The following is a 25,031-nucleotide window of genomic DNA, read 5'->3' on the forward strand; positions in this document are numbered from 1 at the left end:
CAAAAATATAATTTCTATCTTCAGATCCTTCTCTCATTTCCCCCCCCTCCCAAATGCTCTCTACCCACCCTTAATAATAATATTATACATATACAAAAAAAAAGTTTTTTTCAAATAATTCCCCCACATTACTTTACCCCACTCTCCCCCCCCCCCCCAAAAAAAAAAAAACCTTCCTTATTGCTGGGATAAGGAGACAGAAAACAGCATCCAAAAAGGTATGTCCAAATTTTTTCTCCTATTTTATTCTTCATATATTAGTTTTATAACACTTCAGTAATGCAATAAAGAACTTTTATTGTTAAAAGACCAGAAGATAAATGATAAAATATACAAAAAGCCAACAAGTTTCACTAGCCACTGTCTAGCATTTTCAAGGCTGAACTGGTGTGAAAACAAATGCATTAAGTTACATGTAAAACATACACTTCAGTAACTGTTAGGCCGGTACATTTGATCATTCGCGTTTGATGGCGTGCATGCGTTTGAATGCTTCAGTCAGAATCCGGTACATGACCACGTGTTGTGTAGTTTTTTGCATATTGTAGTTCTGTTGAACTGAGAGATGATGAGATTTTTCCATATGTCTTTAAGAATATCTTGATTTCTATTTAACAATAGAAATGTTCAATTTAACTTCAGTAATGCCCTAGAATTTGGGAAAAGAGTCAACGACATTGAAAAAAAGGGGCACTCCTAAACAAAAGTAGGCTACATTAGCCATTAAAATAATAGTTTCTTTCTGCCCAGTTCATAAACTAAATTTCTTCCTTGTTTTTCTGAAAAAAAAAAAAATATATATATATTCTCCTCTCTCTTATCCTGGAGTTTACAGGATCCCTTTTTCTTGTGGCCTTTGTTATTATGAGAAGGCTGATCATTCTGCTCTGATTCGTCTGGAGTAACATCAGGAATATATTTTACTTCAATAGTCCAATAAATCTGGTTTAGCTAGCCACACTTTGTCAACTAGCCATGGAATTCATTGGAATAAAACTAAAGTACTACACAAAAGGTTTTTTGTGTGTGTTTTTCCTTAGCAAATTGGTTTTATAGTATATTAGAATGATTTTCGTGTTTTTAGAGTATTTTGTGTGTCTTTATAACATATTTTATTGGGGCTGTCGCCACTAGAGGGATTCATAGTGTGTAGTGTTCGTGAAAGTTCCGGATAAGATAAGTATTACTTTCAGTTATCATTGATAAATTTATTTAATATTGCATAGTTTTGTTTGCCTTGCGTCTCTTGGTGCATCTTTTTGTGTGTTTTTGGTGTGTTATAATTTATAATTTGATAAAATACGTTGCAAGTAAGTATGGCTCCAGTACGAAGGAAAATGGCGGCCAGTAATGATGGTTGGCCATCTTTATCAAAGAACGGTAGCATAAAAGAGATGATTCAGTGTACTAGCTGTGAAACATATGCTTTGCAGAGTGCGGTCGAAGTGTGGTTAGATGATAATAAAGGAGTGAATGTGTGTAGAAAATGCAGGGAGAAGGAGAAATTGAAGAGTATTTTGGATCGTGAGCGTGATATTTTTGTCAAACTTCAGAATGAAGAAAATAGGGATATGACAAGAAACGGCGAGGTTGTACCAGAGAATTGTGAGAGTGTGAATGTAGAAAGTGTGAATGACAGTATTAATGGTTTTACTGAGAATAAAAAAGATGAGATCGCGTTGTTGAATGGTGCGATACAAAGGGCAAAACAGCAGCTAGAGCGTACGAGCAAAAGTTGACTGAATGAACCAGCCAATAATAAAAAGTATGACAGGAAAAATAGATGTATGAGTGTGAACATGAACGAAATGAAGGATAGAGTGCTGTATGGAGACGCGTTAGTACGAGGTGTGATAGTAGAGGATTTGACAAAATCGTACCAACCTGGTGTGACCATAAAGGATGTAACTGAGTCTATTAGAGAGCAAAAGGAAAGGGTGAAAGAAATGATTATTGTGGCAGGTACGAATGATTTGAAAGGAGACAAAATGGAAAAGTGAGAGAGTTAGAATGATTAGTCTTTTGCCACGGTATGACAGTGAAATGTTTAAAAGGAGGGCCATAATTGCGAATGACTTTATGCGTGGGTTATGTATGACGAGTGGTGTGGAATTTGTGGACGTGTGGAGTGAGTTCAATGGACGAAAGGATCTATATAAGATGGATGGCTTGCATTTGAAAGGTTACGGTGTAAGATGACTTGAGAAAGTGTTGCTGAATGTGGTGGATGCGCAAATTCAGGGAAACTAGATTTCTTGGGGGGGAGTAGATATACAGTCCTTAGGGAGGCAGTTGAATGTAAGAATGAATATAACATGCCGAGCAAATAAGGACAACAAATCAGAGTGGGATAGTTAATATAAGGCATCAAGGTAGGGTTGGGGCTAATGGAGGTCTTAAATTCATGTACACTAATGCTAGGAGTATTAGGAACAAGAAGGAAGAGTTTTTGGCAATGGTTGGGCACTTCCAGAATACAGGTTATTGGTATTAGTGAAACATGGCTGACTGTAGATGATATTGCTAGTGGGATTGAATGTGATGGGTATAGTGTGTTCAGGAATGACAGGAAGAATAAAATGGGGGGAGGAATATTGTTGATGATAGCTGATGAGCTGCAGCCAAGGAGAATAGAAGTTGAATTGCAGGATAGAGAAAAGAGCACATCTGAGGCCATTTGGTGTGAGATTGTGGCTAGCAGAACTAAATATACAATTGGGTGCTGCTATAGACCAGGTGATGGAAAAGATGGTGGTGACAGTATGCACAAGCAAATAGAAGAAATGAGTGGAAGGAGGGTGATTATTATGGGAGATTTCAACTATGGTCGCATTGATTGGAGTGAGGAGAGGACACACGGGAGGAAGGAATTGGATTTTATGCGGTTATTAAGGGATAACTATCTGCGACAGCATGTAATGGAAAATACTAGGGGTCAGAGAGTGCTTGACCTAGTAATTACATCTGAGGATTTGGCTGTAACAAATATGACCACATTGCCACCAATCAGTGAGAGTGATCATAGGCTCTTGACTTGGGAGGTGGCTAAAGGTGTAGAATTTTCAATTAAGACAGGGTACATGTGGAATTATCTGGCTGGAAAGTATGACAAGCTTAGAAGTTTGATTGGTTCAGTGCCATGGCATGTACAACTGCAAGGACTAGAAGTCAATAGTGCATGGGAGGTATTTAAGAAGTGTTTGCATGAAGCCATGGCTGACTGTATACCTAGATTCCGAATAATAAATCAACTACAGGTTAAATGGATGAATAACTCCATTAAGCTTGAGTGGCAAAACAAGAAACAACTATGGAGGGAATTTAAGGAGAAAGGTGACCGGCAGGCACACGAATGGTATAAAGCACAGGCCAGAAGGGTAATGAGTGTGGTAAGAAAAGCAAAAAAGGATTATGAAAGAACACTGGCCATGCAGGCTAAAGAGAATCCTAAACAGTTTTTTTTGATATGTTGCAAGTAAAAGGAAAAATGTACATGGCAGAATGATTTTAAAGAATGCCCATGGTAGGGAGGTAACTGAATCAGTTGATATAGTTGAGTTACTGAGTGAGCACTTTGCAAGAATATATCATCCAGGTGGTGACATTGCAGAAACAAATGTACCAGTACATTATACGGGGAATTGTGGTGAATGAAGTGGAGGTGAGTAATCTATTGCATAACCTCAATGTCAATACAACACGAGATGGTATACCAGCTCTTGTTGTACGAGAAGCAGCTAAAGATTTGTCAGTACCCTTGACCATTTTGTTTAATTTGAGTCTCGGGTCTGAGTTAGTCCCGAGGGGGTGGAAAGAGGGGAAAATAGTTCCACTGCATAAAGGTGGTTCCAAGACTGGTGTTGTAAATTACCGACCGATTAGCATATCAGGAATCACTGTCAAGGTCTTAGAGAAATTAGTCAAGAAAAGAATACAGGATTGGATAGAAGAAAATGGGATATTGTATGGGGGACAACATGGTTTTGTGAAGGGTAGATCATGCCTCAGTAACTTGCTCACGTTTTATAGCACAGTGACGGCTGAACTGGATAGGGGTAATGGGTTTACAGTAATACTACTGGACCTTGCTAAGACTTTTGATACTATACCACATAGAACCCTAATCAGTAAACTGGAGCAGATGGGGATAGATATAGGGTTGGTGAGATGGATAGGAGGGTGGTTGAAGGAGAGATACCAGAGAGTGGTTTATTCAGGAGTGGAGTCTAAAAGACGGCTTGTGACTAGTGGAGTGCCACAGGGCTCTGTTCTTGGACCACTGCTTTTCAATTTGTTCATCAATGATATAGGAAAGGATTTGAGAGGAAGTGTTCACTTGTTTGCTGATGATGCAAAGTTGGGTAGAGCAATTATGAGTGCACAGGATGTCAAAATTTTACAGGATGATTTGGATAGTTTGGAGGACTGGGCTAGGAAAAATGGATGTCAATTTAATGTGCCAAGGTGTAAGGTTATGCACTTTGGGGTGAAAAGAATAGCAGCAGTATATCGCATTGGTGAAACCGTACCCCAGGAGATTGATGAGGCCAGGGATTTGGGAGTGTTGGTGGATAGGGAATTGAAGTTTAGGGGGCACATTGCAAAAGTGACTAAAACAGCTCACCAAATCACTTGGCTTTTGAAAAATACTTTAACATGCAGAAACAAACAAGTTGTTGTTCCTTATTCTCATAAGGTTCGTTCCACAGACCTGCTATCATCTTGGTCACTCGTCTCTGGATCCTCTCCACTTCCTCCCCATCACGAAGAAACCCTGGTGCCCATAACTGGGCACAGTAATCCAGATGGGGTCTTACACTTCCTCCCCATCACGAAGAAACCCTGGTGCCCATAACTGGGCACAGTAATCCAGATGGGGTCTTATCAAGGCTCGATGCCTTGATAAGACCCCATCTGGACTACTGTGCCCAGTTATGGGCACCAGGGTTTCTTCGTGATGGGGAGGAAGTGGAGAGGATCCAGAGACGAGTGACCAAGATGATAGCAGGTCTGTGGAATGAACCTTATGAGAATAGGTTGAAGATTTGTGGGTTGCAGAAATTGGTCGATAGGCAAAGGAGGGGTGATATGATTGAGACATTCAAATTACTGAAGGGTTTCTATAAGATTGATCCAGAAGATATTTTTGAAAATATAACTGGTGGTGGGAGGACTCGGGGCCATGAATGGATGCTGGGCAAGAGTGTGGTTAGTAAGGGTGTTAGAGCTAGGTTTTTACTTGGAGAGTAGTGAATGAGTGGAATAAGCTTCCAGAGTCTGTTGTAGGTGCTACGACCGTGAATGAGTTCAAGGCAAGGTATGATAGATACTGTGTGAATGTCGAATAGTTGTTCTTGACATGATGTTAGGGCCTCCCTCGATGAGTCTGTCGACTCCTTGGAGTTGCCCGGAACAATAATAATAATAATAATAAAAGTTATTTTAATTTTCTTCTAGAAAGATTATTTATAAAGAAAGCTGTAAAGCACACATTCACAATCCAAATTTCAACAAAAACAGAAGTCTTAAACTTTTTCAATTTTGAAGAGTCATCCTAAATAACACCCCTCATTTGTGTTTTATGAAATTGTAATTAACTATCTAAATTAAATTTTATTTTATCCTTTGAATTCTAACAATTGTAGATGGAGTTATCCTCCGACAGACAATAACACATATTGCCACACACTTGCAATTTAAGTGTTGTTCTTTTTATATTTATCTCTTTTCGCTGGAAACCTAGGCAAAATTTCCGCAATTAAATAGTTTCATGTTAAGTACCATCTGTATTTAATTTTATCCTCACATCATCTATTTACTTCTCATGTTTTAAATCAAAATCTTTAACAGCCTATCCTTTTTAACAAGAAATGAAGATAACAAACAAATACAGAAATTTGATCAGGGAGTACTTGAATTGAGTACTTGAATGCTAATAATCTGTTTAGAATAAATAAATACATAAACTTAAAACTGATTAATGCCATAATAGTGAATTAGCTGATGTGCCAGCTTTCTTTATGCGCGCGTGTGTGTGTTATTTCAAGTTTACTTACTTATCCTCTTCATGCCTCATAAGACTGAGATCCATTTCTTCCAGATATCCCAACAAGTCATTCTCCTTTCCTTTTCTGTCATTCTCTGCAAGTTAATTTAGGCCTTCCCCTTTTCCTTCCAGAATTCATGTCAAAGCTACTCATGAAATCACTCTCTCTGCTGTCCATTCTCAGAACATGCCCAATCCATTTCGATATGCATTTCCTCCCACACACTGGTGATACTTTTTTTTTTGCTCAGTTAGCTTATATAATTCATCATTTATTATACACCAGAAACAAAATATTTTAAATATTTTACCTGTTTTATGATCAATTTCTATGTCTCTGATCCATATAATAACACAGCCTTAATATTGCTAGTGAAGATCACTATTTTAGTTTTATTGGAATATTTGGATGATTTCCATATGCTATTAAATTTTCTGAAAGTAGTATTTGTTTTTGTTGGTTTTTGCATTATATTCCTGATAGTTGCACCTTCAGTATCAACATTAGCTACTGATTCTTAACTTCTACTTGTATGCTGATTGTCTTAATTTCTTAGTGGGTGTTAGTGGATTTATTTACAGGCAAACCTTGCTTAACACGATTAATTAATCCATCAATTAATGTGTGCAAAACAAAATTGTGTTAAGTGAATAAATAAACAGCAGGAATAATTATAATTCATCCATCAGTTACCGTAAATTAAAAAAAAAAAAAAATTACAGTATAAACCATATTAGAGGATAAAATCACCAAAGTTAATAAAAATCAAAACGTGTGTCTAAACATTTGATTGAACTACTTTTTAAAAAAAAAAAAAATTAAGTAAAGATGTTTGAATAGTGCTCAACTTTTCCATCTTGTTGAAAGTTTATTTTGCTCTTGGTTAGACTATAATAAATTTAGTTTAATCCTTTATCCAAGTGTCTTTCTTTTAAGGTTACACAGTGATCAGCATTCATATTTGTTAAATTAGGGACACAAAACACACGTGTTGAAAAGATTATTTTACTGATTAATAATAAAATAATAACTTTACATTTTGACCCCTGTATTGAGGTCATCTTCAGAAGGATACATTCAGAAGTATAAGAACAAGCTGCATGCTGTTGTACTCTATACAAGTAAATTACATCTATGTTGTTAACTAATATTTTTTCTTAGCCTGCCCTCTAGTGAGAAAAAAAAATAAAATAAAATAAATAAATAAAATAAAATAAAAAATAAATAAAATTTTAAAAAAAATAAAACAAAAAAATAAAATAAAATAAAATAAAATAAAATAAAATAAAAACTATAATAAACTCTGCTAAAGTCCTCACGTACTAGGATTCTTCTGGAATTATACAGTTATATTACGATTATCTTCTGGATTTGTACAGTACAGGTTGCTATTGAATGTTCAAGGAAGGAAAAAAAAAAAAAAAAAAAAAAAAAACTTCACTAGGTCTTGCATTGAGATTTTTCTTCGTGGTTGCTATGAAGGTTGTAGATGGGTCCTCCACATTCTTGGAATTGTTAGACCATTTTTATTCAGATTCGGATCATGTTTGAGCATTTTACATGCTTCCTTGAATTTCCGCTCGAACCAGGTTTTGGTGTGGTGTAGGGACTTGGTACCTTTCCAGTCAATTCTGTGATATGTTTGGAGTGTGTGGTCAGAAAGGCCGGTTTTACAAAATGGAGGTATTTTATGTGACGTTTGTGTTCGTCCTTTCTGATTGGGATGGTTCGTCCTGTTTCCCCTATGTATGGTATGTTACATGTGCAATCTATTTTGTAAACCCCTGGGTGGGCTAAGTGTGGCAGGGGATCCTTGGAAGAACTGAATAGGTGTCTTAATTTTGTCGGGGGTTTTAAAGGTGGTTTTGATGTTGTATTTGTGTAGTGTTCTGTCTATTTTTTCTGAAATGCCTCTAACATACGGTATAGCAATAGTATTCTTGAAATCTTTTTTGTTATTAGTGGTATCTTTGTGGAGGATCTTGTGAATGGTTTTTATACTGTATCCATTTTTTATAAAGGTATGTTTGGTGATCTCATATTCATGGTTAAGAGCTTGTTCATCTGAACAAATGGTTTGAGCTCTGTGTTTAAGGGTGCTTATGACCCCTAGTTTTTGTGTTGGGTGGTGATAAGAAGTTTTGTGTATGTACTGGCCTGTGTGTGTAGGTTTGCGGTAAACTGAGAAGGAGAGACAGCCTGAAGGAAGACGTGTGACAAGTGTGTCTAGGAACGGAAGAGAGTTGTTTTTTTCAATTTCAATGGTGAATTGGATGTGTTTGTATTGTTTGTTCAGGTGGCTAAGGAATGTATCTAGTGCTTGGCGGCCGTGGGGCCAAATGGCGAAAATATCATCGACGTATCTGAGCCAAATTTTGGGCTTTAGGCACACCGATTCTAGAGCTCGTTGCTCAAAATCTTCCATGTAAAAGTTCGCTATTGGGGGGGAGAGTGAAGAGCCCATGGTGGTACCCTCTTTTTGAAGGTAAAAATTGTTTTGCTACACGAAGTATCCAGAGCAGAGTACGTGGGCAAAAAAGGGCCGTGATGTCGTGTGAAAATATGTTCTGTAAATTTATCCAAGTGTGAGCAAAGGTGTTGTACTACCTTTCCTCAGTCCTGAAGATATTTTCAGGAGCAAACTTTGTTTGCTCACACTTGGATAAAGGATTATGCTAATTTTTTTCATCTTGTCATGCAATAGCTGGCAATCACTTTATCGAGACTTCAGCAGACTTCGAAGCTTCGTTCCATATCAGGATCAGCATCAAACCAAATTTCCTTAGCATGCTCAATGTAATTGAAAACTAGCTTAAGTTCTTTTGCAGTTAGCTTCTTAGTAATAACATTCTCTTCTTGTTCGCACTCCTTATCTTCTTCTTCTTCATATGCATGCTGTTCTTCTAGTTGAAGGAGATCATTCTCACTTAACTGTTCTGAATGGGAATCGAGCAAGTTTCTCACATCTTCATTATCCAGTTCATTGAATCCAAGTTCTTTTTCAATTGTGCTGATTTCTTCAATAATGTCAGATCTTGGATTGTGCACACGATAAACTAACATAGGTTTGAGTTTAAAGTCGCCTTCTGCATTGCCTCCTAATAAAAGCATAAGATGATCTTTAGATACTTTGTATCGAGGTTGAAATGCTTCAGTTTTAGCTAAGAAGGTTTTTGTTGGCATATGCTTCCAAAAGAGACCAGTTTCGTTGATATTGAATATTTGACGATCATCATAATCACCCTCCTGAATTATCCTTTGCAATTCTTCGGGAAACTTGGCTGCAGAATCTTTATCAGTAGCACTAGAAGATTCTCTAGTTATTCTTACATTATGTAGTACAACTTGATTTTTAAAACAGTCAAACCATCCTTAACTAGCAGTAAAGCTTTCACATTCCTCTTGAAATTTGGTCTCTTTCAATGATTTAAAAATATTGAGAGCTTTTGTCTGAATATTCCTTGTACTAAGAGGTATTTCAGATGATCTGCATGCTTAAAGAAGCAGTAGCAGCTTTTCCTTGTTCATTGTATTCTTTGCTCTTATTTAATATGGTTCGAACTGTAGACTCACTCTATCCCAGGTCTCAAACAATCATCGTATCAACAGTGCCACTTTCATGTCTCTTAATGACTTCCAGCTTTTCCTCTGGTGTAATTACTTTTTTTCTCTTTTTATCACTGTTGCTTTCTTTATCAGTCTTTCTCTTTTCCATTATTATCATTACGTGACAGCTCCATGGAGTCCAAAGACTCATTGAGGGAGAGCACCTACTTCGCAACTCTCCACCACTCAAATCCACCAACTACAATGAACCACAACTACCATCATCTACACCAATGCCATCTACTTCCCACCACCACAACCACTAGTATTTTCATAGACAATCACAAACATCCATGCCCACGGCAGGATTCGAATCTGTAGCCTTCTGGTGGATATGCTAACCAGGCCAACCAGGCTGCAATATCAGGGGGTGAATATGATAAAGCCTTATATGTATCAAAATTAAAACAAAATGTGGGAAAAGCAATTGAGCAAGAGAACAGAGTTTGCACGTGCGCTTGCAATGATAGCTTTGAGTCAACTGCCAAGTGTCACCGGCCACCGGCAGCAGCACTACCACTGCCTGCTACATCGACAAGTGCAACCGCTTGCTGCAGATTAGCAACAAAAAATTTTCCATAACATAAAATTTTGCATAACATAAAAAAATCACGTTAGATGATTAATCACTTGCTTAAAGCAGGAAATAATATAATTTCACTCAATCACACTAACTTATTATCATGCATATCGAATTCACGTTAAGCGAGGTTTTCCTGTATTTATTTTATTTTTCGTGGCTACTGTTCAGTTTAAAAACTTCTGTTTTAGTCATTATTTTAAGAACAACGTTTTTAGCTATCTGATACAATGCTTCTAAGTTTGTTTGTATATAAGTGTATTTTTATGATTTGAAAACTATATTGACAAGTGCCACCGCTCGCTTCAGATTGGTGACAAAAAATTTTGCATAGCGTTGCTGGATCGTCCTTCCTGTCTTTTGATCCACCATCTTGCTTTAACGTTGTTCTTATTAAGGTTAATTAATTGTATGTTGATTACTAATCCAAATATAGGGAAATTTCTATTATTCTGTGCCACCCTATATTCAGATTAGTCTATGCAAAATAGTGTAATCAAATATTAATTAACTTTAGCAGTCTAATGTTTATATAGAGGCTGAATTTTACATTAACATTTGAGGTTCCCGCTAGGTCCGATAATTTTATGAACGGTGCAGTGGAAAAGAATCAGGCTAACAACAAATTGAAATCAATAAAACAAAACATTTAATGCAAGGTTATATAATATAACATAAGCATACTTTGGATACAAGATAATGCAAAATTAACTCAGTTCAACTACACATAACATTCACTTAACTTTTGGTATTAAACACTGAGCTTCAAAATCTAATTTCTCCTTAATAGGCAAAGATAGTTCTAAAGTTCTTTACCACTGACACAGCAAATATTTTAACAATTGTATTAATCTTCTATTAATCTTCTAACTTTGGCTAATTTCAGCATAAACACCACAGTTAATGTTAGGATTTAACAGAAGGAGATAACTCTTATAACTTCACTCTAAAATGCTATAAAGTACAACTGTTCTTACCGGAATAAATCTTTGCACATATTATTCTCTGAGGCACACTTAAAACTTTAGGTTATCTACTACACTGGAGCTACACAATTCTAAAGTAATCTTCTTTAAATTAACTTAATCTTTAATTTCGGCGCATCACATATGCAGACACACTTGCACTAGAAAATTCACTTATTCCTCACATACTACTTTGCAATAGAATCAGCTTTCCACTAATCTTTCTCGAAAGCAATGGAATACAACATTAACTTCAGAATTCCATATCAATATTCTGAGTTGTGAATTTACATTTCGATCCTTCGTAATCTGATTACAGCACTTAATTCTTTGTACTAAGTGCTGCTAATAAATTATTTCCTCATCCTTATTGTGCTGTTCTCAGTGCCGTTACTGAGCTGAGTGCTCCAATTGTACTCAGTCCCTAGTTCTGGTGCTGACTGACTGCCGACCAACTGCTTTGACCAACTCCTGACTCACTGCTGTTGTTTACTCTCGCTTTCCGTTTATATATTTTCACTCCGTTTTCCTGCCAAAACTTGTTCTCACCATCTAGCTCATATCAATTCCATCTCATGTCCATAACTCACGCGCTACACACGCTCGCACCTTCTATTTTTAACTCTGTCTCCATGACAATAATTAGAGCAGTACATAAGCATAAGCATTAAATAACATTATACCTTTATATACAGAAACTAAATAAAAGGATATTTTTCAACTCAATTAATATATAATTAATTATGATGAACACAAATTCTTCTACTATCAATACAGGAATAATTAAAATAATCTGAACGTTATTTTTATACGGAGTCCTTTCCATTATTAATGCATATCCTAGATTAATTAATTAAATTAAAAAAACTCAAAAGGTAATTATATGAATAATAGTTTATAATAAGAGATTTACATTAAATAATATCTACAAATGTAGCCTTTGATATGGTGGATTATGTTGGATTCTGAAGGGAGCATTAATAATTTTAATTTCTCTTCATTCAGAATGCAACAGCATAAACTAGTCACGTTAACTAATTAATCACTCGCTTAAAGCAGGAAACAGTATCATTTCACTCAATCGCACTAAAACTGATTATCGCACATATCGAATTCGCATTAAGCGAGATTTTCCTGTACTCTCACATTTTTCCCTAATAACTTCTTATGTCTTGCCAGTTTGAAACAACATTCCATGCTATAATTAGTATTTTTTGTTTAATGAAAGTAATGACTACATCAGTTTTATATACTCCTGCCAACTTAAACAGTGGTCATCTTGAAGGTTGCCAGATGTGACACCTGGTATACAGGATTACTTGAGCTCATGGTTTCCATAATCGGGGAATTTTTATCAGGAAGGGTCATTAGTTCTTTGTCCAACCATCCTCCTTTATTCAGGTTTGGGACCAGTATGGGATTAGCGTACTATCCTACCAGGTACCAGTTTACTGCAGGTGACTTGCATCAAGAACCCAGCTTCATACTCAGCTTATGTGAAAGCACACAATAAATATAAAACAACTATCAATAACTCCAATTTCATAAAGACAAACAACACCTCTTTTCCAAACAGAAGCCAAATCTTCTGGTTCCTCATAAAATCCATCTGATATAGCAGAATATGCAACTCTTGCTTGCCTACACTTTCATCTCATTCTCATTAAGATGGCATCACTGTTATTCATCAAGGTCTAATTTGTAAACTGCCTTTCTTCAGTATATCTACCACTCCAAGCCACTGGATAGCCAGCTTTCTCTCAGGTTATGGCAGAGAGCACCCTCTTTTCGAGCATTGCCACCAATACAGAAGTGCGTCACAGTTCTGTTCTATCACCTACCCTCTTTCCCTTGTACATAAATGACCTATTCTCAATTACCACCAATCCTAGCTTTACCAACAATAGTACACTTCATTCATCCTACTCCTTTGACAAACCACATATTTCTCAGACATCCCTAACAATCTGCTGCAACCAGTGCTTTAAATACTGATCTCCATATCATCCTTCAGTAGGGCAAGTATAACCTGGTCACCTTCAATGATGCCAAAATACGGTCCTGCCTTTTCTCATGCTAAAAGAATCTCAGCTCACCTTCCCTAATCCTCAGTAACACACATACACACACACACATCACTAGTCAGGATCATATCACTCTCTTCTTGGATTGACATTTACCTTCAGCTTCTGCTGGTATAAACATATCACATAGCTTCCTCAGTGTCTTTTCTGATCAAGAAGCTATTTTACACCCACCCAGCTGCTAATCCTATATAAATCCCAAATCCATCCATCCTTAGAATACTGTTCAGACATTTGGGGTGGTACACCTAAACTTCCCTAAAAATTCTTGATGCTATCCAGAGGAGAGCAAGATAATTCTTCCCTCACAGGCTCACTTCAACCTCTATCTCAAAGATGTAATGTTTCAACTCTGTCTCTTCTACAAGTACTTCCATGGTCACTGCTCCAGTGAATTGGCAAACATCATTCTGCACTGTTGAGCCTCTTAAAACAAGAGCAGAATCTGCCAAACATCCTTTTTCATGTACAACTGCAAACACATCAAATCTGCTTCTCCTCTTCTTCATTTATTCCATCTGTCTTCTGTAACAACCTTGCTCATATGTGTTTACAGACTTAAAAGATGCCAAGAAATTATATTCTTGATTTATCCTTTATCCAAGTGTAAGTAAACAAAGTTTGCATGTGAATTACCGTATTTACTTGAATATAACTCGCCTTCACGTATATATCTTGCACCCCTGATTTTACTTTATGAATAAAAGAAATTAAAAAAGTTTTGTATACAGTTCGCACATGAAAAAAGTTTAAAACTTTAAGAAACAGATTGTGAATGTTGTTATGGAGTTTCAGATATTCTTGAATTTGGTTGAAGAGAATTAGCATTTCAACTCAACAATCATCAGTTTGCCTTTTTCGTTGAGTTGAGCAATCTAATGTTAATACCACAGCAATCAAAACTCTGCCACAGCCGGCCCCAAGCCTGGTTGAGAAAGGAGGAGGGGTTTCACAAAGGGCTAATCCCCCCTTTCCATATAAAAACCAAAAGATTTTGGAAACTAAGAATCCTGAACAAACCATAACTGATGAAAAGAATAGAATACCCTGCAAGACACCAGACAGCAACTATCTCAGCTGGGAAGTAAAAACCTCAAAAATGAAATCTCAGAGTGAAAGCCTTTTGGAAGCCTCTAAGATGGAAAAAGAGTCAACTTATGTCACCAATGAACTATGACGACATCCCAAGGGTGGCTCTGACTTGAATCCCCTGAAGGAAGGCATAGGAGAGGAAGACCAAAACTCACATGGCAAAGGATGATGGAGAAGGAAAGAAATGAAGCTGGATGGGTGAGTTAGTTAGAAGTGAGAACGCTGGCTCTGGACAAAGTGTTGTAGAAAAAAAAGGATCTTAGCCTTATGTGCCACTGGGCACAAAGAGGATAAGTAAGTAAGTAACACCAATCATATGCCTAGAGTTGGAAGGAACCAGTAGAGGAAATGTGGAAGTGAGAGCAATGACTTCTACTCGATCTTGAATTGCACAAGGGTGGATTAAGAGCCCATCATCAGAACTTTTGTGCAACTTGTTTTTAAAGCTTGGGACATGATTTCACCAGAAATAATTAATTTAATTGCAGAAGCATTCTCACTAAAGATTCAAATTTATCGCGTGATGAAGATGAGCGGCTGATCACATAAATAACGTTGATAATTAACATTTAAATGTATTCATTTTATAAATAATGTGAGCAATTATAAATTATAATGAATATTGAGGATAATTATAAACATCAATTTAGTTTCTGAAAATCCTTGCATATATCTCACATCATGATTTTTTAACTTTAATTTTGGGGAAAAAAGTACGAGTTAATACGGTATCTTCACAACTAAGCTACTTGGATATAGAGGCTAATGTCCTGACATTAATTGCCTTAGTATCCCATAATGCAAAGGATACATCCTTTTGAGTGTGTGTAAAGCTAAGCATTATGGGAAGGGCCACTAGCATTTACACACCCAAAAGGATGTGTGCTTTGCATTATGGAATACTAAGGCAATTGTATATAGAAGACATTAGCCTCTATATACAAGTAGCTTAATCATGAAAGTACTTCATGTGCAAACTTTGTTTACAAACAACTTCAACCTCTCGCTCTTTAAGAAAAATGTCAATAGATTTCTTCTTTCTCAATCTTTATCTGCACCTTATATAGCACATCAGTGCTGTGCTATAAGTTCTCATACCTCTTCATGTGTGGAATAAATATCAAAATAATAATAATAATCCAAAAATTTAAGAACAATATTCAGTGGCTGGGCACATTTCTGATTTATACATGGTTATCAACTGTTCAGAGGAAAAGTAGTGTGTGGAGTAGATGACTTTCATTTAGATATACTACATTTTATTTTTTATAAATCAAGTGACTTATGTATTAAGCAATCTTATAAAAAAATTGGAAAGGCTGGGATAATTAAACATATATTATTATCTCTTCCCCTCCATTATTTACATTAATGTAATAAAAAGCAGTTTTAATATTCTGCTGTGAAATTTGTCATCATCAAATTTCTGATATGTATCCATTGTGGGGGGGGGATGTATTAAATTCATAATTACAATTTAGTTCATTATAAATTAAAGATGCCAAGAAATTATATTCTTGATTTAATCATTTATCCAAGTGTAAGCAAACAAAGTTTGCACCTGAAGTAATTTCAAAACTGGGTAACTCGTATGAAAAAGCTAACGACTTCACATCACTTGCCTTAGTATTCCATAATGCAGGACACATATCCTTACAGACTGCCCAGACCAGTTTCAACTTTTATTGAGGTATGTTAAGTGTGGGAATAACTCTCCAAAAATTCTTGCAATCCTTCAGATTACCTAACAATGACTGACCTGAAGAATCATTTAACTCAGCAGTGGTTCCACTCAGTGACAGGTTCACCCTGTCACCAAGAAGAACCTTCAGCTGTGGCTCTGCCAAATGGCATGCTCATCCTACCACTAAGCAGAGCAACTAATATCGCAAGAAAAATACAGCACAAAAGCACATCAGTGGGAGTCATACCCAGAAGTGATACCAAGGTTGAAGTAATGCAGAAATCATATTTTCATATACAAGTAGACAAAAGGTGTCACACCTTATTATTAAAATACTCTGGATTAGAGATAGATGTTAGAAGTTTTTCTGCTTGGTTACACTGTAAATTAAAGATAACAAGAAATTATATTCTTGGTTTAATCCTTTATCCAGTCAACTTTTATTACGAAGCTTTCATAGTTTCTACATTTGGCTTTGAAATAATGTTGATTTAATATCCACTTTACTTATATAAATTTTCATCACTGGACTGAAGCTTTTTGGCTCTTTAGTTTAGTAAATACTTATACACACTGCCCAAGAGTTCGCTTACAAAAATACACCCCACTGACATTTCAAGTTCCTTAGTACTGAATGACAGTTTTTGTTTTCTTAAGGGTTCTGTCTAGTCTCTGAGGAGAACCAAACAGTTTGAAACAGCTGTCAGACCAGTGAAACTTTATCAAAATGGACCAATAGAAGGCAAATATATGGTCTGTGCTAGAGCAACTCGTGAATGCCAGCAAGTGTATTCCCGTAAGCTCTCTGGTTTTTTTTTTTTTTTTTTTTTTTTTTTTTTTTTTTTATGAAACTTTAATAGTTTCTACATTCGGCTTTGAAATAATGCTGGATTTAATATCTACTTATATAAATTTGCATCGCCAAAGTGAAGCCTTTGGACTCTTTACTTTAGTAAAAACAAAGTTGGTGCCTGAAGTAATTTCAGGATTGGGCAACTTGTATAAAGAAGTTATAACCAAGTGGAAAAACTTCAAACATCTATCTCTAATCCTGAGTATTTCAATAATAAGATTGACATCTTTTGACTACTTGTATATGGAAATGTGACTCCTGCATTACTTCAACTTTGGTATCACTTCTGGATCTGGCTCTCACTGATGAGACCTCAATAAAGATCGAAACCAGTCTGGGTAGTGACCCTTCCCATAATGCATAGCATTATACATGTAAAGATATGTGCTTTGCATTATGGGATACTAAGGCAAGTGATGTGAAGTCATTAGCTTCTTTACACGAGTTGCCCAGTCCTGAAATTACTTCAGGTGCAAACTTTGTTTACTTACACTTGGATAAACGATTAAACCAAGAATATAACTTCTTGGCATCTTTCATAGTTGTCTGAGCAATTTAGGTATATGCTTTTTATGTCCTGTTCCTACTCTGCAGATGAAGTTGATCTTTCCATCTTAATCTTGTACATCCACAGTCTCTTCTTCCTGTAGGTTTATATTCTAGTGCTAGTTTAGGAATCCTATTGTTATTCATCTTTTCTATGTGGTGTAACCAATTTTGCTGGTATTCTTCTTCTTTCTTGTATGATGTTTTTTGTATCTAATTATTCTCTTATTTCTGTGTTTTTCTTTTTTATCCAATCTAGTGAGTCCCATGAGAGGGCTTAGAAACTTCATCTGTGCTGCTTCCAATCTTTGTTTGTTTCTTTGTTTTAGAATCCAAGTTTCACTTCCAAATTTGACAGATGTTTTAGAGGCTACATTATGTAATCTTTACTGAGGTTTTTTTAGCCTTCTGTTTTCCAAAATTTCTTTTAATTATGCTATTCATTCTATAGTAAATGTACAGTCTTGCTTCCAATTGTGAATCAGTATTGTATTGCGAGATTATATTTCCTAAGTATTTGAATTCTGTGACTTGTTCTATTATTTTATTGTTAAGCATAATTTTGATTTTTTAAATGGTATTTCCACACAATTGCCATAGCTTTTGTTTTTGTTTCAGAGATTTTCATTTTATATTTTTTTGTTATTTCATTTAGATGGTTATTTGCAATTTGAAGTTTATCTTCTGAATTTGAAATTAGTACTTGATCATCTGCATAAAGTATTGCCATTTAGCTGTATATTATTTGTTAGTTTAATATTTCTTTGACAACTGTTTTCCATTCTTTTAGGATTCTGTTTATATAAATGTTGAATAGGATTGGGGATAAGCCACAGCCTTGTCTTACTCCATTATTTCTAATTATAGATTCTGATAATGTTCCATCTGCAAATTTTATGCAAAATTTTTGTTTCTCTGTATAAACTTTTTATTGTTTTACTTAAGATGGCATCTGTAATTTATAGTATAACCAAGAGGAAAAACTTCCAACAAAAATAATTTAATTTCACTTGTCCTTGTCTCCACAGAGAGAATAAAAATTATTGTAATAAAACATTATATAAAATTTTGTAGTTGTTATTAAAACAGTTTATAACTCTAGTTTATGTTATAAAATATGATTAAACTTCATGTTTCATAATGGTGATGAAGACAACAAATGGAGTTAACAGTTTTCAAGTTCAGGAACTGAATTTAATTTCAGCCAACAAATATTAAGAAATTATCATTTTACTTAAAATGATAGTGTATAGCTATATTTTTACCTGAAAATTTATTTTACATATTGTTTTGTCTTACCCATAGAAGAAGAATGCCATTGAGTTTAACTGGCAGTCTGAAGTGTGTGTGTGTGTGCGTGCATGCATGCATGCATGCACAACTGGTAAGAACAGCTGTGAAGATGTTTTGGTTGTTGTGGAGATTGGAATGAGAATATGGGTCCCGTTTAGAGAGGAGAAAAAGTTATGGAAATGAATTTGAAATCTATTGACTGATTTATATGAAAGCATTTTTTCTTTCAAATAGTGAACGACCATGAGAAGATAAAAATCTAAAAGAAGGCCTCTAATGGTTTTAAGGATAAATAATGGTACATGTTTGGAAACAGCAAATTCCAGTACTAGTTTTGGTCTACTGTTTGTTTATTTAACCCTGTATTTGTTCCTTTTAACAGACAAAATTGAAGCCAGAACAATTTGATGTTGCAAGAGAGAAAGCTGTATTTTCTTTCTCTCTTTCTAACTTTCTGAAGAAGGTCAATTCTTCTGATAACTGCTTATGTGGAGTCTACTGAAGTATGACAAGAATAGTTTTCTTTCAATTTAAGGAGGGAGAATAATTTCAGAAGACTGTTAGCTTTGAGTCAGAATGAGATGACTCTTATTTTGGAACTGATCATGTTGAATGTATTGTAAAGTCAAAGTTATTAATCCTAGAAGAATTTGCAAATAATTTTTTTTTTGTTTTGTAGTTAGAAGATAATAATAAATTGAGTTTAATCCTTTATCCAAGTGTGAGCAAACAAAGTTTGCGCCTGAAAGTATCTTCAGGACTAGGGGTAAGGTGGTACAACACCAGGGCACTCCTTGCAAAGGTGGAGCAAGCTACCAACACTCCTGTCTCAGTATCTCTCATAATGCAAAACACATCTCCTTGCGGATATGTCTAATGTTATGCATTAAGGGAAGGGCCACTACCCAGACTAGTTTCGACCTTTATTGAGGTCTCTTCAGTGGGAGCCAGGCCCAAGTGGAGATACCAGCCAGAAGCATTAGCAGGTCATTTCTACCTATAGGAGTTGCCAATTGGTGTGCCACCTTTTTAATAAATTACTCTGGATTTAGAGAAAGATGTTGAAAGTTTATTTTTCACTTGGTTAGATGTGTGAGCAAGTTGCTCACACTTGGATAAAGGATTAAACTAAATTTATTATATTCTAACCAAGTGAAAAATAAACTTTCAACATCTTTCTCTAAATCCAGAGTAATTTATTAAAATTAAAGGAATCTCAATAAAGGTCTAAATCAATCTGGGTAGCCTTCCCATAATGTTTACAATAGATGTTTAATTATCTGATTGCTAGCTGCACTTTAAGATATGGTATTTTAGTCTCATAATTTAGAATACAATCCACAAAGTAATGATGGAGGATAATATATGTAGTCTACTAAAATATCACAACAGTTCTCTTCACAATCTAATTATATCTTATGATTATTGTAAAATTATAGCTAATTAAAAAAAAGAATTTACTGGCACATACCATGAAGCTTCAATTGTCTTCAAGTCCAAATATTTATCTCCGATATTGGTTGTAAATTGTGCTAAAAGTTCTAAGTTTAAATGATTCCACATGAAAACAGAACCATCTTTGAAGGCTGTTATTATGTGATCTTTCAGAGGAAGGAAAAATACCTTATAAAAAATATAATTAATAAGATATTATTTCATCATTTCAAAAACATTTTCAGCTACTTCTTTATTTAATTCTCAAAATGTATTCAAAGTAAAAAAAAAAAAAGCATTAGTACTGGCTCATTAATTAAAAAGCAAGTATTTATTACCTATAATACATTGGTAGTATGCATGACCTAGACTTTTTTATTTTCTATTTTTATTAATTTTCTATTTTTCTTTATTTTTTACATAATCTGGAAACCCTGTGCTAGAGACAAAGCATGAAACTTTTTTTTTTCTCAAGCCACTTTAAGGCTTCCACATAAGTGGGATGGTGGTCTTACACCGCTAATGAAATTGATATCCCACCTAAAGACAATCACAAACATCCATGCCCATGGTAGAATTCAAACCCACAGGCAACTAGGCCAACAAATTTATTTAGGGGAAAAAAACAATATATATATATATATATATATATATATATATAACACACACACAGTAATATATCATTTATCCAGTCTTCAACACAGTGACCCTTCAAATTAACTAATCCTTGCATACCAACTGCTTATGGTAGAAACACCATGTAATTATACTTCAATTATCAGAACTCTCTGTTCAGATAATTGAAGAGCTGGGTAAACAGCAGCTTACTGTATGCACACATAATCAATGTATAATGTTTTACAATAAATCATTTATTGTACCATGACCTCAAAAGGTTAAGTTTACTCAATCATTTAAATTAGGTTGTGATCATCTACATAATAACACCATTCTCTTAGTTAGTAGGTAGGATTTTCCCAAAATGACAATACAATGTTATGGCTTACCAACTTTTATATCTGAAACTGACTTGTACATAAATGTTTGTGGTAAGTGTTTCATCGGTGAATGCCAGAATTTTGAAAGAAGTAAAAAGAATGATAGTGGTGAGTTGAAAAATAAATGTGTGATAATGCAATTGGCAAGGTTGGTGTTACAAGCAGTATGAGTGACTGTAAGAATGAAGCAGCAGAAAATAAAGAGAATGGCCAGATAGTGATGGAAAAGATAGCACAATTACATGGAGTTCTCCTAGAACAAAATGTGAGCTTGAGTGTCTGAAGAAATGCCTAAGGGATGGTATGATACAGAAATGAAAGAAGGGAGTGATGCAAGGGGAGAGAAAGTGGAGTATGAAACAGCAAAAGCATGAAAATAGGGATTATTTCATATGGTTATTAATCAATAAGAGAAGTGCTTGAGGAGAGTGTGATGAAACTGTTTTCCTAGGGAAAAGATTAAGGAAGTTTGTGATGTTATAAGGATGCAGAGAGTAAAGGTGAAAGAGATGTTTTATTTTGGCTGTTACAAATGATTTAGCAGATGACAAGTGTGGTATGTGAGAAGATATGAAAGAGTTGCTAGTGAATGCAAAAAATAAGAGTGAAAAAAAGTAAAAGTCAGTTGTGAATCTGTTGCCCTGGCATGCCAGAGGTGAGCTGAGATGGAGAGCTTTGATTGCGAATAAGTTGACAAGCAGGCTGTGCATGAGGAATGGTATGGAGTTTATACACATGTGGAGCGAGTTTGATAGAAAAAGAATTTATATAAGGTGAATGGCTTGCATTTGAATGAATTTGGGGTTAGGAGTCTTGAGAAAGTGTTGTTCAGTGAGAGTTCTGAAGTGTGGAGTCAGGGAGAAACTACGTTTGAGAGGAAGGGAATAACAGATAAGCATGGGTCCCAGCAACCTAGAGGTTAGTTACTAAGTGGGAGAGTGATCACATGATGCTAAATGTAGCATCCCAGATTCTTATCCTTAGTGGGCTAAGCAGCACAAAGTGTAAAGGAAGTTGTGGAATGAAGGAGGTATTGCAATTCATGTATTATACCAACATCAGAAATATTCAAAATAAGGATGAAGATTTTTTTGGCAATGATTAGCTCAACTTTGTCAAAGGTTATAGGCATTAGTGAGACTTGGTTGACTGAGGATGACATAGTCATAGGAATAGAATGTAATGGATACATTATCTTCAGAGAGGACAAAAAGAACAGACTGGGAGGTGAGGTTTAGCTAATGATAGCAGAGGAATTGAAGTCAAAAAGAATAGAAGTAAAGGGAAGCAGAGCAGTTTAACTGATGCTATCTGGTGTGAGATAGAAGCCAAAAGAATGAAATATGTAACTGGTTGCAGTTATAATCCAGGGAGTATAGGGAGAATGCAAACAACATGTATTGGCAATTAGCATGATGAGTGCAGACTGAGTAATTTTATGGGGGATTTCAACTACTCAATATGGAGACATAGATTAAGAAGTAGAATGGTCACAGGCAGGGAAGGAAATGAAATTTATATAGCAGCAGAGAGATAATTATTCAAGGCTTCATGTAGTGGTAGGGACACAAGGTTCAAGAATGCTCGATCATCAGAGAACTTAACGGTAATCAATCTAGCTACACTGCCTCTGACTAGAGAAAGTTATCTTGTACTCTTAACTTGAAAGATTGCCAGACAAGCAGAATTTTATGTGGAATTACAAAGCAGGTGATTAACAAGCTGAGTCAGCTTTCAGCAGTGCCATGGCAATAGAACTTGGAGGGGGGAAATGGTGCTGGAGCATGGGAACTGGTGAAGGGATGTTTGAAGAAAGCAGTATCAGAATATATACCCAGAGTCAGAAGTATAAATCAGGTAGGAGTTGGATGAGTAGCTTCAAGCAAGAGTTTGGAGACAAAGAAAAGGTTCTCGAGGAAATATAAAGAAAATTGTGATCAGCATGTCCATGAGCAGTACAACACATGGGCAAGAAGGGTGACCAGCATAGTAAAGAAAGACAAAGCTAATTATGAGAGAAACTAGGTGGTAAGGCCAAAAGAAAGAAATCCTAAAGAGATTTTTCACTATGTGGCAAATAAAACAGTTGGCCTTGGATGGCCGAGTAGTTAGCGTACCTGCTCTCCAGCCAAATGAATGCAGGTTCGAATCCTGCCGTGGGCATGGATGTTTGTGATTGTTTGTGGAAATAATAGTTGTTTGTGGAAATAATAGTGATGGTGGTGGGGTGTAGATAGCGTTGGCGTAGATGATGATGGTAGTTGTCGTTCATTGTAGTTGGTGGATTGAGTGGTGGAGACAGAGAGCTGTAGACTAGGTGCCCTCCCTCGATGAATCTGTGGGCTCCCTGGAGGTGTGATTTTGGAAGAATGACTTGAAAAAGTGTTGATGCTGGGGAGCAAACCAAATAGTTGAATTACTGGGTGAGCATTTGCCACACATGTACTATCTAGATGGTGATGTTACAATGCCAGACGTGACATTGACTGTTGTGAGAACAGAGGCTGAAGAAATGGAGGTGCTTAAAATATGTAGAACCTCAATGCAAATATAACCATGGAATTAGATGGCATATCAGCCATTGTATTATGAAAATGTGCAGGAGAATCAGTTCCTCTGATCAAGCTGGTTAATTTAAGCATCAGTACTGGAAAGAGGACAAAATAGTCCAACTACATAAAGGCAACTGCAAGACAGAAGTAGCAGCAGCTCTCAGGTGTGAATTGTAGACTAAAATACACAAAGATTATTGAAGAAAAAATGAAAGAGTTTGAGAACAGGAACCAAACCTTGGAGATTCAGTGGCAAGCCTTGAAGAAAACCCTGATTGATTCAGCTAGAGAGAGCCATGTGGTAAAGTTCTCTGCAAGGATAGAAAAATTAGAACTCCATGGTGGACACAGGAAGTTAAAGACGCAGTGAAGGAAAAGAAAAAAGCATATCAAAAGTTCCTGGCAAATAAGTCAGCTTGTGTTCTTAGAGAATACAGAGACAAATGTAAGAAAGCAAAACAGTGTGTAAAACAAGCTAAACAAAAGTCATGGGAGGACTTTGGCAAGAACATAGAAAATAAATATCAAGAAGGTGGCAAAATATTCTGGAGGTTGTTGAAGAAGCTTAGGAATGGAGGAAGGAGTGCTATAAAAGGAGTTAAAGATGATAAAGGTGACATGAAAACAGGAGATATCCTTGAAGTATGGAGTAATTACTTTGAAAAACTGCTAAATGAAACAAGCAGTGATGACAGCACAGTGATAAAAAAACATTGACCAGGCATGCAGTCAGGAATACATATCCATACTTGAAGTAGAAAAAGCCATCAAAGGCTTGAAATATGTAAAGGCAGCAGGAGTAGATGATAGTCGACCAGAAATGCTGAAGTATGGTGGTATAAAAGTCTTACAGTGGCTGCACTGCAGAGTTCAGAATGCCTGGACAGAGGGACGAATTCCCAATGATTGGATTAGAGCTCTCAGAGTACCTATATATAAAAAGGGGAAATAAAACTGAATGTGAGAATTATAGAGGTATATCCCTATTGAGTGTTCATGGTAAGATATATGCAAGTATACTTGAGAAACGGTTGAGAAGAATTGTGGAAGAAAAGCTTGGTGAAGAACAAGCTGGATTCAGGTCAAATAGTGGCTGTCAGGATCAGAACTTCACTTTACAACAAATAGTGGAGAAATCATGGGAATATAACAAAGATCTGTATTTAAGTTTTCTTGATTTGGAAAAGGCATATGACAAGGTGCCAAGAGAGAAGCTATTCAATATGCAACGGTTATATGGTGTCAATGGGGCATTATATCAAGCAATACTTAGTCTGTATTTGAGTAGTAAGTCAGC

At 35.8% G+C, this 25,031-nt stretch overlaps 1 protein-coding gene across 4 annotated transcripts in view; it reads right to left on the reverse strand.

Moving 5' to 3' along the window:
* The window catches only part of LOC150103503 (TBC1 domain family member 31), a 449,146-nt gene that overhangs the window by 311,506 nt on the left and 112,609 nt on the right, over positions 1-25,031 (reverse strand). For all 4 annotated transcript variants that reach the window (XM_090398075.1, XM_090398077.1, XM_090398074.1 and 1 more), the window contains exon 6: positions 20,222-20,373. In XM_090398075.1, coding sequence (XP_090254201.1) covers positions 20,222-20,373 — 152 coding nt within the window. The remainder of the gene's footprint in view (positions 1-20,221; positions 20,374-25,031) is intronic.

This window comes from Typopeltis vanoorti, chromosome 9, assembly GCF_054136105.1.
Source record: "Typopeltis vanoorti isolate ZY-2024b chromosome 9, IOZ_Tvanoo_1.0, whole genome shotgun sequence".
Classification (NCBI taxonomy): Eukaryota; Metazoa; Arthropoda; class Arachnida; order Uropygi; family Thelyphonidae; genus Typopeltis; species Typopeltis vanoorti.